We start from the raw sequence: 12,404 nt of genomic DNA, 5'->3' as shown, positions 1-12,404 counted from the left end.
AGGAACGGTAAACTGGAGGAGGGAGAGAACCACTTGAGGGCCCTGCTATCTGGTTCATTAACAGAGACGATAAAAGTGGTACACTAGCAGGGATATGGACTGTGTTAGGGTCTTGATAGATTTCTCTATCGACCTTATCACTGGTGACAATGGATACAAGAGACCAGATGGTAATAAATAATAATTTGATTATTTCATAGTAAAAAAGTAGATCTGGAAAAGAGAGTTACAGCTACCGAAAACACCCAGATAAAATTAATTACATCTGAAGGACTCTTGAACAAAAGGCTCGAAAGAGTAGAAAATGCATTAGGGGCTCATAACCTGAGGGTTACAAATTTTCCCGTAATTAAGTTAGTTTCTCCTCTGGAACTTTTCAAGACATATATGCACCAGGTTCTTAAAATACCAGAATCTGCTACACCGGTATTGTAAAAGATTATCATCTTCCACAACAGCAACAGCAGGCCCAAACTGAAGAAAGGGGAACAAGAAGGAAATGTAGATGTTACTTTAGATTTAACAAATTTCCTGGAAACTTCCCTGGGAACTGAGGTTACCCAAAGGTAACCACTCTTAATTTCCTTCGCTTTCCTATCAGGACGCAATCAAATATTACATTTGTTTCTGAGGAATAGACAAACATTGTTTTTTTGACGACCCATATGGATCTACCCAGATGTAATAAAGGCAACACAAGCACGTCGGAAAACGTTTCTACAGATGCGATCTGAGGTTCAACAGTTGGGGGCGAGGTATATACTTAAGTACCCGTGTAAATATGCAATAAGGTATCTGAATGTAAATACATACTTTATGAGCCAGAGCAGCTTAGGGCCTTTTTAGAGGCATGCTCCCTATCACCACCAGTTATTAACCCGGCTCAAGTAAGCTAAAATACCATTGCTCTCCTCGATGTAAAGGCCTTGTTTTCTTTTTGTTAAATTAAATTTCTTGTTAATATTGCTCTTTTTTCTGCCCCCCACCATTTACCTATAATTTTGGATATTGTGAACTGGAAACTGAATTATTTTTGAGAAAGAAAATGTTTCTTCTTTGTGTTTATATTGAAGTAACAATATCCTGTTTTTCTGTACAAGGTTTATATACTTGGAATTGTTTTTTGAAAATAAAGAATTTAAAAAAAAGAATAAATGAGGGCTGTGGTAATTGACAGGTGTAGGTAAGATAAACCCTTCAGCAGCTGGTCTAGAGTCGCCTGCATACATCTTCTCCCAGAGCTTCAATATTTGCAATAAATGCTTCAATGCTGCCTTTGCACAGAATGCTTCGACGCTTCCTGTGCAACGAGTGCCTTGATACTACTGTGCTTTGACGATTCTTCTGCATAGAGTGCTGCATGTTTGGGTGCAGTTTGCGTAAAGCACATCCCTCAATCCACTGTGTGCATCCATCAGTGTACCATGCATGGGGGTAGATTTTAAAAGCCCTGCACGCCGGCGCGCCTATTTTGCATAGGCCGCCGGCGCATGCAAAGCCCCGGGACGAGCGTACGTCCCGGGGCATTGCTTGGGGGGGTGGCGGGGGCGTGGCGGCGGTCTGGGGGTGAGGCAGAGTGCTCCGGCACAGTGGCCTGTGCCGGGGCAGAGAGCCAGTGACACACGCACGTAACTCAACGAAATAAGGTAGGGGAGGGAAAGGTGGGGGGGGTCAAAAAAAAAAAAAGTTCCCTCCGAGGCCGCTCTGATTTCGGAGCGGCCTCGGAGGGAACGGAGGCAGGCTGCGCGGCTCGGCGAGCACAGGCTGCTGATTTTGCACAGCCTTGCGCGCGCTGATCCCGGATTTTAAAAGATACACACGACTACGCTCGTATCTTTTAAAATGCGGCATATTTTTTTAAAATCTGCCCCATGGAGTGCATCCATCAGCACATCATGTGATGCCGATTTACATTTGCTTAATATGGGCTTTGGCTCAAAGCAGTGCAATTGAAACCCTCGACATAGTAAAGAAACTGAAAAAAGAAAATTTTAAGAGATTCTGGAAAAAAATATTTGGAGAGATTGAGTAATGCCTGGATTGTGCTAGACAAAAACAGACAGAGGCGGCTCTCGAGGCAACATCCACATATGCTCAGTAGAGCTCAAAGCTCTACTATCTTGAAGAGACAACTCCATTCAATGCCCTGGATGACATCACCCACAGAACATGGCTAATTCAGCCTGCTTATCGACAAAAAACAAAAATGGCCCTCAGTTTTCTTCATCTGCAGGTAGCTAAATGATCACGGACAGGGATTTTCACTACTCTTTTAGTATCTTTTTTTCGGTTCTTCAGTGATGTGTTTGGCATATAGCACAGGTTTAAGAAATACTATATTTGAGCTCAATGCAACACCACATTTGAAAGCCCCTCCACCCACACCACACACAAATATTTTGTGGCAAAGAAATTTATAATTATATCCTGTACCTAGTTACAAAAATATAAAGCATAATCATTGCTGGCAAAAAATATATATATATATCACATATGTCTACTGAAAAATTACTACATTATTTTTTTTTCAATTTCTATCCCTTATTTGAATTTTTAAAATCCCTTATCAAAAAACTGTCCAAATATCAAGTCCTCATTTAAAGCTTTAACAATGTCTCAAAACCGTATAAATATCAGAGCCATCTTTGTATTTTTAACACAATCCCAACAAAGGTCCTTTCTATCGTGAAAACTGGCTTCTTCAGGGGACTGTATCTATTCAACGGGATCCCTGATATTACATCATGTGAATCCTACTCCCACATTGTATTCTCATGCCTTAAAATATATTCATATAACTCTATAAAAAATGACTTACCTTTAGTTGGTCTGCGAGTCCATTTAATCCAAAATCAACTTCTCACTGAATTGTGTGATCTTCGCATAAATTCAAGTCTTTTGTGCATAATTTGCTTTTCGCTGAGCTTTGTGATCTCTTTACAAGGAACCCTCCTCATGTCATTTGAAGTATCCAGCAAGAGACTTGAATTTAAGTGAAACTGTGATAGTGGTCACGATTTACATTTTGGTTTGCAGCATCAGGAAACTAGCCTTGAAGCAGCTATAGTATGAAACATCAGCCATATCAGCGTTTTTTACTTCTTGAAAAACTCTACAGTTTCAAATCATACTTTGGTGTACATAAAACATTCTTAAGAAAGAGACACACAAACAATAAGTGTTTATATATTTGATGCACATTGATAAGAACTTTTGAGAAAAAGAAATATAATGAAAAATGTTTCAAGCAAGTTTTATTGCACATGAACATACATTTAAAAAACTGAGGTTTTTCAGATCTACAATTGAAAACATTGAGCTTGTTCAGGTCATAAGACAGTACAGCACAGGTCTGAGATAGTTTCTTCCTGAACACCACTGGTATAAATAATTTAATTTTTAGAAGATGTATTCAATTTTAGTGCACATCCTTCACCACGAATCCAAGGAACTTCTGGTGGATGAGGTGAATGAGAATGTGAACATCAGTGTCTTTCAGATCCAGAGCAGATAGCCAATCCCTCGTTTAGATGAAGGGAAGGAGGCCATAGCGGTAAACTAAATGAATATTTTGCCTCAGTCTTTACAGAACAGGATGATAGGGAGATACCCATATTTGAATTTTTTTTCTAGGTGATGAACTTAGAGGAAATAAATCAAATCAATGTGATTCTAGAAGAAGAGCTACAGAAATTTCACAAACTAAATAGTAGAAAATCACCAGGACCTGATGGTATTCATCTCAGAGTTCTAAAGGAACTCAAACATGAATTTGCAGACCTACTACTGGTAATTAGTAATCTTTTATTCAAATCTGCATCTATACCCAAGGACTGGAGGGTAGCAAACAATGCAAATTTTCAAAAAGAGCTCAGGGGGTGATCCGAGTAACTACAGACCAGTAAGTCTGATGTCTGTGCCTGGTAAAATGGTGGAAGCTATAATTAAGAACAAAATTACTAGTTATGGGGCAGATTTTAAAAGCCTTACGCGTGTAGGGGGTTAAGCGCGCCAAGCCTATTTTGCATAGGCCCGGTAACGCGCACAAGCCCCGGGACACGCGTATGTCCCGGGCTTGAAAAAAGGGGCGGGGCGTGGGCAGAGGCCTCCGTAGGGCCACTCGGCTGGCGCACACAACCTACGCCTGCCTGGAGGCAGGTGCAACTTGCAAAATAAAAGTTAGGGGAGGGTTTAGGTAGGGCTGGGGGTGGAAGGAAAGTTCCCTTCAAGGCCACTCCGACTTCAGAGCGGCCTCGGAGGGAACAGGGAAAGCCATCAGGGTTCCCCTAGGGCTCGGCATGCGCAAGGTGCACAAGTGTGCACCCCCTTGCGTGCGCCGACCCCGGATTTTAACACATATGCACGGCTGCACGCACATGTTATAAAATCGGGGGTAGATATTAAAATCTGGCCCACAATGAATAAACACGGCTTAATGGGGAAGAACAAGCATGGGCTAGCAAAGAGAAGTAATGCCACAGTATCCTATTAGAATTCTCTGAAGGAGTAAATAAGTAAACAGATAAAGATTAGCCAATTGATATAGTAAACTTGGATTTTCAGAAGGCATTTGATAAAGATCCTCTTGAGAGACTCCTCAGAAAACTAAAAATCATGGGATAAGAGGCGACTTACTGGTCAAATAATAATTAGTGAAAACATGTGTAATCTTCACCAATACTTCATTTTCTAGTTCTACTAAATCTACCTGTGCATCTATCACACTGGAGAGTCGACTACTTAGCTAGACTCAATGCCCAAGCAAGAATTCCAACACATACTAAGTAGAGCAAAAAGCTGTACTAGCTATGAAAGAGAGGTCCATTTGGTGCCTCTAGATGATATCACCCCTAGGGATGTGAATCGTTTTTCTGACGGATGAAAATATCGTGCAATATTTTCTCATCCGTCAGGAATCAGGGGGTCCCCGAAAGCTATAGGAAAACCCCACAAAATTTTCGTGAGGTTCTCTTATTTTTGGGGAGGGGCGGGAAGAAAGGGCACACAGAAACAACCCACAAACCCACCCCGACCCTTTAAATCTCATTATTTAGAATCCCCCACCCTCCCGACCCCCCCAAAATTTTTCTAAAGTACCTGGTGGTCCAGTGGGGGTCCTGGAAGCGATCTCCCACTCTCGGGCAGTCGGCTGCCACTAATCAAAATGGTGCTGATGGCCCTTTGCCCTTACCATGCGACAGGGGCTATCGGTGCCATTGGCCGGCCCCTGTCACATGGTAGGAACAATGGACAGCTGGTGCCATCCAAGATATTTTTCCTGGGTGTTTACTCCTATGCGGAATCCAAGGGTTGGTAGTGTTTGGTGATTGGTCAATGGGTCGGTGTTTGTCATTGGCGCGGGGTTTTGCGCCAAAACTATCTGGCAGGGTTTAAAATACTGTGACTGTAATCCGTTCTTAGTGCTCCTGATGCTAACTATGATTGCTTGTGACACAGGTATGTTTCCTTTTGGATTCTGTCTGCCTTGTTTTTACCCAGTTACTATGTTTTGGTCAATATGAATTTTCCTTTGTTTACAGACTGTTGTTAAAGTTAACCCCCCGAAGCAGCCGGACTGGCGAAACACGGGTCCGTGTTGGGGATTGCTGTTAAATACTGTGTTTCATTGAAAGGAGTCACCGTATTGAAAATAAAGTAATTACAAGTGTTAAACTGTGACCAAGAAAAGTTTTATTTGCGCTTGTGGTGTATACATCAGATGTGTTAAGTGCACTTCTGCTCCAGTGTATAATTGAATATTAAAATTAATGAAATCTGTGAGGAGGTGGTCCAACATTTTCTGCTCTATTGGGTTTCCAGTTCAATTAGATTCAGTATCCACTGGACTACAATGACATGAGCTTTCCTTTGCAACTACTGTGTTTTTGTCTATTTTGTAATTCTCACCTACTCTCCATGTAACCTAGCAAGCCCACAGATCTCAGCTCTTTTCAGAACCTGGTATGAGTGAACCCTGAGGTTGTCTACTAGATACCACCATCTAGCAATGGTTGAGAGTCCCACCCCGGGAGCTATGTATACCTTCTGCGATATATTCAAACCCAGACAGCCCAAAAAGTAGAAACCCAGAAACTGAACATTGATCTCCTGCAAGGCAGTGTACTGCATAGCACAGTCGCTGAGCAAGAGACCACCCCACAGGATTTTTTTTAAGTTATTTATTTCCAGGTGGATTTCATTTTTATAAGAAATAGGCATTAACTTGTTACAGAAGAAATAAATCAATTTAGCATATCATTCTCTAATCAAGCTTCTCTTGTTGGTGCACTTGAACAGGTTTATTCTTTTAGAAGTAATCATGTCAAAGGGTTTACTGCACTCCTTCATATTATATAAACTGAAAAGGGAAGCAGGCATTGTTATTACTAGCAACAATTGCTGTATCCTCTTCCTTACCTTTCAATCTCAATCTTTCGAGGACATTTTCCTGGAGCTACCTCAAAGGGTAACTGCACCTTGGGGTCATATGCTTGCAGTGGGAAGTCAGACTTCAGAAGTACCTCTGTCGTTGGCCCAAACACTTGTGTGTCTAGACAAGACTGCACGTCTTCTGGTGTTTGGAAGGTCGTGGCTGTCAAATTAAAATCGATCAATAGTAGCTTATGTGGCAAATATGAAATTTGTGCAAGGAAAACAAGTACAATTAAACCCTGTTCCCAAAAATTTATTTTGAGGAACCTTCCATATCATAACTTTCCTATTATAGTGAACTCTATTATGTAGAGAGACAAATATGTTATATCAACTCCTCTAACAGAGCAAAATCTGTTATAATGACTTCCCTTGCAAAGAGTGCTGTTAAAGTAATGATGAAAGGATGTTGTTACATTAACCCCACTATTAATATAAACCCAGTTATGACGACTCATTGATGTAGGAAACCATAATACAGGCTATCATTGAGATACTAAATATTTCTTACAGTCTTATTTGCAATGTATTTCAATGAAGTTGAATCATACATTACGTATTTGAAAATGAGTAACTCCTACTTATGGCAAAATTCTAATCTGCTGTGAGTAGGAGAATTCTTAATAAGGGTGAATAACTCTTGAGGTATGTTTTCCTAGAACAGTTCATTTTCCAAAAACATTGCAGTGTTGACCGAAACAATTAGGAAAACAGATTTTTCTTTCAAATGAAAAAAATAAGATAAAATAGTAGTGTTGAGGGTCCATTTTGATTCGTACTGATTGCAGCCTCGGGGTTTTTTATGTTATAGGAATTAATTAGGAAGTAGGAAAATAGTTGGCAGGTATGCAATCACTTGCTTCCCTTGCTGCACCCTTTGCCACCAATTTGATACTACTGTACTTTTAAAGCATCCAACTGCTGACCTGAGGCATGATAAACAGAAAAGGAAAGGGAAGAGGGAGCTAGACAGCCCACCAAACATTTTCTCCATCCCCAGTTAATGCAACAGGTATCACCCCTCAGATACTTGAAATGAGGCGCCTATATAGTAAATTTGGTCTACTCATTACACTCTGTATTTCTCATAATGATAATTATCAAACCACAACATATTAGTTTATTCTCAGAGTTAGAAATCTAAGGTATTAAAACTAAGCTTCACTTGCCTTTTGGGGTATGCTCCTTCTGATCAGCTTGTCTTAATAAATTTGCTTGTACACTGGGGCCTGTATTCATGTCCTGGATTGAAGCATATAGAATTCTATTTGAACACAGATCAACACAGCAGGTTTCTATCAGATGATGATGACAGAGGTTATTTAATTAGCATACTAAATGAATCATCAAAATTATTTTCTTTTTTTTTTATATTTTCAATTATTAAGCATAGAAACATAGAAATGATGGCAGAAAAGGACCAAATGGTTCATCCAAGCTGCCCAGCAAGCTTATGATAGTATCTGCTGTGCCGTGCAGGTTAACCCCATACTTATCAGTTTTCCAGACCATAAAAGTCAGGGCCCTTGTTGGTTGCTGTCTGAATCTAATTCCCCATTACCTCTTGCCGGTTTATTGGTTAAGCGTAGTAACAACCTCATCAGCAAGATACCCTCATGCTTGTTTCTCCAGACTATAAATGTCAGGGTCATTGTTGCCTGTACCAAATTCCCTGATGGTTCTGAGTCATCCTCCCTGGAGTTTCAGGAAATATTTCTTCAAGGAGAGGGTGGTGGATGCCTGGAATAACCTTCCGGAGGTGGTGAAGACAAAAACAGTGAAAGAATTCAAAGGGGCATGGGATAAACACTGTGGATCCCTAAAGGCTAGAGGATGGAAATGAAGAAAAGAGTGCAAGAGTGCATGGGGGTAATTTGCTGGTGCAGAGGTTTCTACCCTTAACAAATAAGCCTTCATACTGTTGATGCAACTCTTATCTTTGCTCTCTGCTTCAAGGGAAGGGGGAAGAGAGGAAAAGGGGAAATGGATTGATAATAAGCAGAGACATGAGAAAAAGACAATATATATTGTATGCAAAAACGGTTTCAAGGACTCTCTAAGTGAACAGAAGCTGACAATCTCTACATGATACAAAGTTAAAAACTGCAGAAAGATAGGGAGGGTAATTTTCAAATAAATGTGCACAGCAGCATATATTAGGGATGTGCAGACAAAAAGTTTGCGTTGATAAGTTGAAGTTGAGGGTCGATTTCGTTCAATATGGACATATGGAGAATTCCATAAGTTGAGGGTCTGTCCATACGTTCACCGGTTCCCTAAATAAAAATTTAAACCCCTCACCCTCCTTAATCCCCCCCCAAGACTTACCAAAACTCCCTGGTGGTCCAGCGGGGAGTCAGGAAGCCATCCCTATATTCCTTTGCGAGGAGCACGTGACGTCGGCGTCACGTCGGAGTGACGCGAACGTCACGTGCTCCTCGGCGCCTCCGCTCCGGGACCCCGTTGGACCCAACCGGAACTTTTGGCCAGCTTGGGGGGTTCAGGAGGCCCCCCCAAGCTGGCCAAAAGTTCCGGTTGGGTCCAACGGGGGTCCCGGAGCGGAGGCGCGGAGAAGCACGTGACGTCCGCGTCACTCCGACGTGACGCCGATGTCACGTGCTCGTGACGCCGACGTCACGTCAACTTATTCAACATAGCTATGTTGAATAAGTTGAAAATCGCGATGCGTTGCGCATCATCACTTTTTTAAGTTTAAAAAAAAAAAAAGTTGCGTTTTACATATGTGTTCAAAACGAATGCACACCCCTAGCATATATGCATGTATATTATTGAGTATAGTTTTACCATAATATTTTATAACCCATGCATATGATATACGTGGATTTTATAAAATACAATTTCTTTACCTCTCAACCATCACCCATATGAAGGCTTATGCATGAATACATGCAATATATTGAAAACGAATATTTCAATGCATTGAATGCACAGATTTTTCCTGTTTTAAAAATATCCGCACATATATTTTACACACAAAACTAAAGTAGAACTTATTCGTATATCTCAGGATTTACGCATGTAAGCCTTCCAATTTTAAAACATGCACATGCCAAGAAAATTACCAGTTTTTGTTTCTGTTTTTTTATTTAACCTTTATTGGTTTTTAGCAACTTACAAAGCATATATACTTTGTTAATGAAACATAGGGGCCGATTTTAATTCCTACGCATGCAGGGTATATTTGTGCACGCTACCCGGCGCACACAAATATAAACCGCGCGCATGTTATAAAATCCAGGGTCGGTGCGCGCAAGGGGGTGCACACATGTGCACCTTGCGTGCGCCAAGCCCCAATGGCTTTCCCCGTTCCCTCCAAGGCTGCTCCAAAATCAGAGCAGCCTCGGAGGGAACTTTTTTTTGGATTCCCCCCCCACCTTTCCCTCCCTTCTCCTATCTAAACCACCTCCCCGGCCCTACCTAAATCCCCCCCACCTTGTTTGATAGAGTTACGCCTGCCTCTCGCAGGCATAACTTGCGCGCGCCGGCTGGCCAGGTCCCGACACAGGCCGCTATGTCGGGGCACTCGGCCATGCCCCGGACCGCAGACACACACCTGGACCGCCCATTTTAGCAAGCTCTGGGACATACGCGCGTCCCGGGGCTTGCGCGCTCCGCCGAGCCTATGCAAAATAGGCTCGGCGCGCGCAGGGGCAGATTTCCTCAGGTTACGCACATAGCCTTTGAAAATCTGCCCCATAGTGTATATTATAATGTCTGGATACTAACAGACAACATATTACATCTTATTCAGAGATATTACTACTATACATTGAAAAATTCCCAGACAGTTTACAACTTATTAGACCCCAAAATAGGGGAGTGGTGTAACTGCAAATTTAAGGAGTTTATAAATGAAAATATATTTTTACTCAGAAATTAGGCGACCAGTTCTTACAGCATTATTCTAAAGACATCACTAATTACTACCTAAAAGTAGTACTGCTCTCTTTGCTTCAACAAAGCTTTTCAGCTGATCAGGATGATAAAAGATGTAACTATTGTTCTCATATCTTATTACGCATTTACACGGAAACCTTAAAATATAGGATGCTCCCAAAGCGAGAAAATTCTTCCGTTTGGGCTGCGTAGGTCAGGAAATATTCTGACCCACGACTCCATAAATATTTCATTGATCTTCTTAAAATATGCTCTCATGATTATTCCCTGGTCACTCTCATTAAAGAAAGATATTAACAGCATTGTTCTCTCTGCTATCTCATAATCAGAGGATTCAAGAAAATCTGTTACGTTTTCCATTACATTCTGTGGCATTTGTTGTTGGTTTAACTGTGCTTTCCGAACTGGCAGGAAAACTTTTTTTTTAGGGGTGGAGCCTTCTCCGGGCTAAAATTACCAGTTTTACCAATCAGTCTTTTTCTAGGTCATTGAGACCCTCCTGGTTCTTCAGCCTGAACCCTACCCTAGTTTATCCAGACTTCCCACCCAGCCAATAGTACACAATAAACAAGTTTAATATTACTTACGCCAGATAATTAGGTGTGAAAATACGCAAGTTAGTAAATGTTCACGCATGTCTTTTAAAATAGCAACTTGCGAGCATGTTGGTCCCACCCTAGAATAACTTAAACCACCCCTTTTTTATGCACATCTATGTGAGCATGAAAATAAAGATATGCATATATCTTCTATTTTTATAAAATAAAGAATACTTGTGCAGAGGCTACTTATGCATTACTATGTTAATTTTTACAAACATAAATGTTAAATTCATCTGGTTGTCTTTAATGCTAAATTATTATGTATTTACTGATTTTAACAGACATAACATGGCTTGGCGCATATGATTATGGTCACTTTATTGATGACTGGGATAGGGGTAGACAGGGGTCACTCTACTGATGATAGTGCTGTCGCCCACATGGCACATTCATTTTTGTAACCTTTTGAGGTGTTGGTGCTGCTTCAGCTAGTAGCCCCAAGTTGAGCTGGTGGGGGGGGGGGGGGGAGGGGGTCAGTTCTGACCCCACCCCCCCCCCCGTTCAGCCGTTTATTAAGCTGTAGCACTTGTTTTTTTTAAGGTAATGGCCACTTTAAATGTGACGCGGGAGCATCAGGACCCAGACGTCCCATTTACCGCTTTTTCAAAAGGTATCTTTATTTTATCACAGCTGTCCACTTTCTCGGTCCAGCACAGTAAAATATTTACATTCAATTGCCTATTAATGGCCTTCTTTGCATGCATTTGCATTATTCATGTATGCAAATTGTATGCAAATCAGTGTCATAACCATTACTGATATTTTGGCTGGGCACAAGGTTAAGATGGGTGGACTGAAGGCATGCAGATCTATGACCTACTAGTTGTATTCTTATTGATAAATAATGCCATTTACTGCACCCTACAATGGATTTCTAAATTGTTTGCAACAGCCATTATGCATCATGCATGGAACTTTAAAACATTTTACCTCAATTATTTCAAGCATTTACCAGCATTAAAAATTCCTTATTAATCTGTATTAATTTATTTTATTTTTATTGCAGTTTATAAATGCACAAGTATATCATATAAAAAGCAAAGAAAACAAACAAATCCAATCAATCATGTAATAAAAAAATCAATATAGAAAGCAAGAAATCATCATAACTACAACTCAGATGAAAGTATATACCTTTATTATATTTTGTGTTTCAAAATGACAAAACATTGTTTATATATACTATTTGATGTTTACACATTCAATAAAATTCTAAATTTAAAAAAAATAGCATTAAACATCAGAACAGGTGCACAGCAGAGCTAGAACAATTCACATTACAACCAACATGAAAAAAAATTCTAATTCTGGTGTCACCTCAGCATAAAATATCCCTCCACTGCTAAACATTTTGGGGTACATTTTAAAAAACTGTTTTTAGCAGATACGCGCGGAGCCGCACGTATCTGCTAAAAACCTGGATCGGCGCGCGCAAGGCTATGGATTTTGTAT

At 40.7% G+C, this 12,404-nt stretch overlaps 1 protein-coding gene across 2 annotated transcripts in view; it reads right to left on the bottom strand.

The window, feature by feature from the left end:
• DNAH1 (dynein axonemal heavy chain 1) overlaps positions 1-12,404 on the bottom strand; it is a 1,058,897-nt gene that overhangs the window by 1,018,300 nt on the left and 28,193 nt on the right. For both annotated transcript variants that reach the window (XM_029599497.1, XM_029599496.1), the window contains exons 3-4: positions 7,602-7,674; positions 6,418-6,592 (exon numbers count right to left, since the gene is read on the bottom strand). In XM_029599497.1, the coding sequence (XP_029455357.1) occupies positions 6,418-6,592; positions 7,602-7,674 (248 nt within the window). The remainder of the gene's footprint in view (positions 1-6,417; positions 6,593-7,601; positions 7,675-12,404) is intronic.

Source organism: Rhinatrema bivittatum, chromosome 4 (genome assembly GCF_901001135.1).
Source record: "Rhinatrema bivittatum chromosome 4, aRhiBiv1.1, whole genome shotgun sequence".
Lineage (NCBI taxonomy): Eukaryota > Metazoa > Chordata > Amphibia > Gymnophiona > Rhinatrematidae > Rhinatrema > Rhinatrema bivittatum.
The sequence above is the reverse complement of the archived record's forward strand: the minus strand, read 5'-3'. Positions and strand labels throughout refer to the sequence as shown.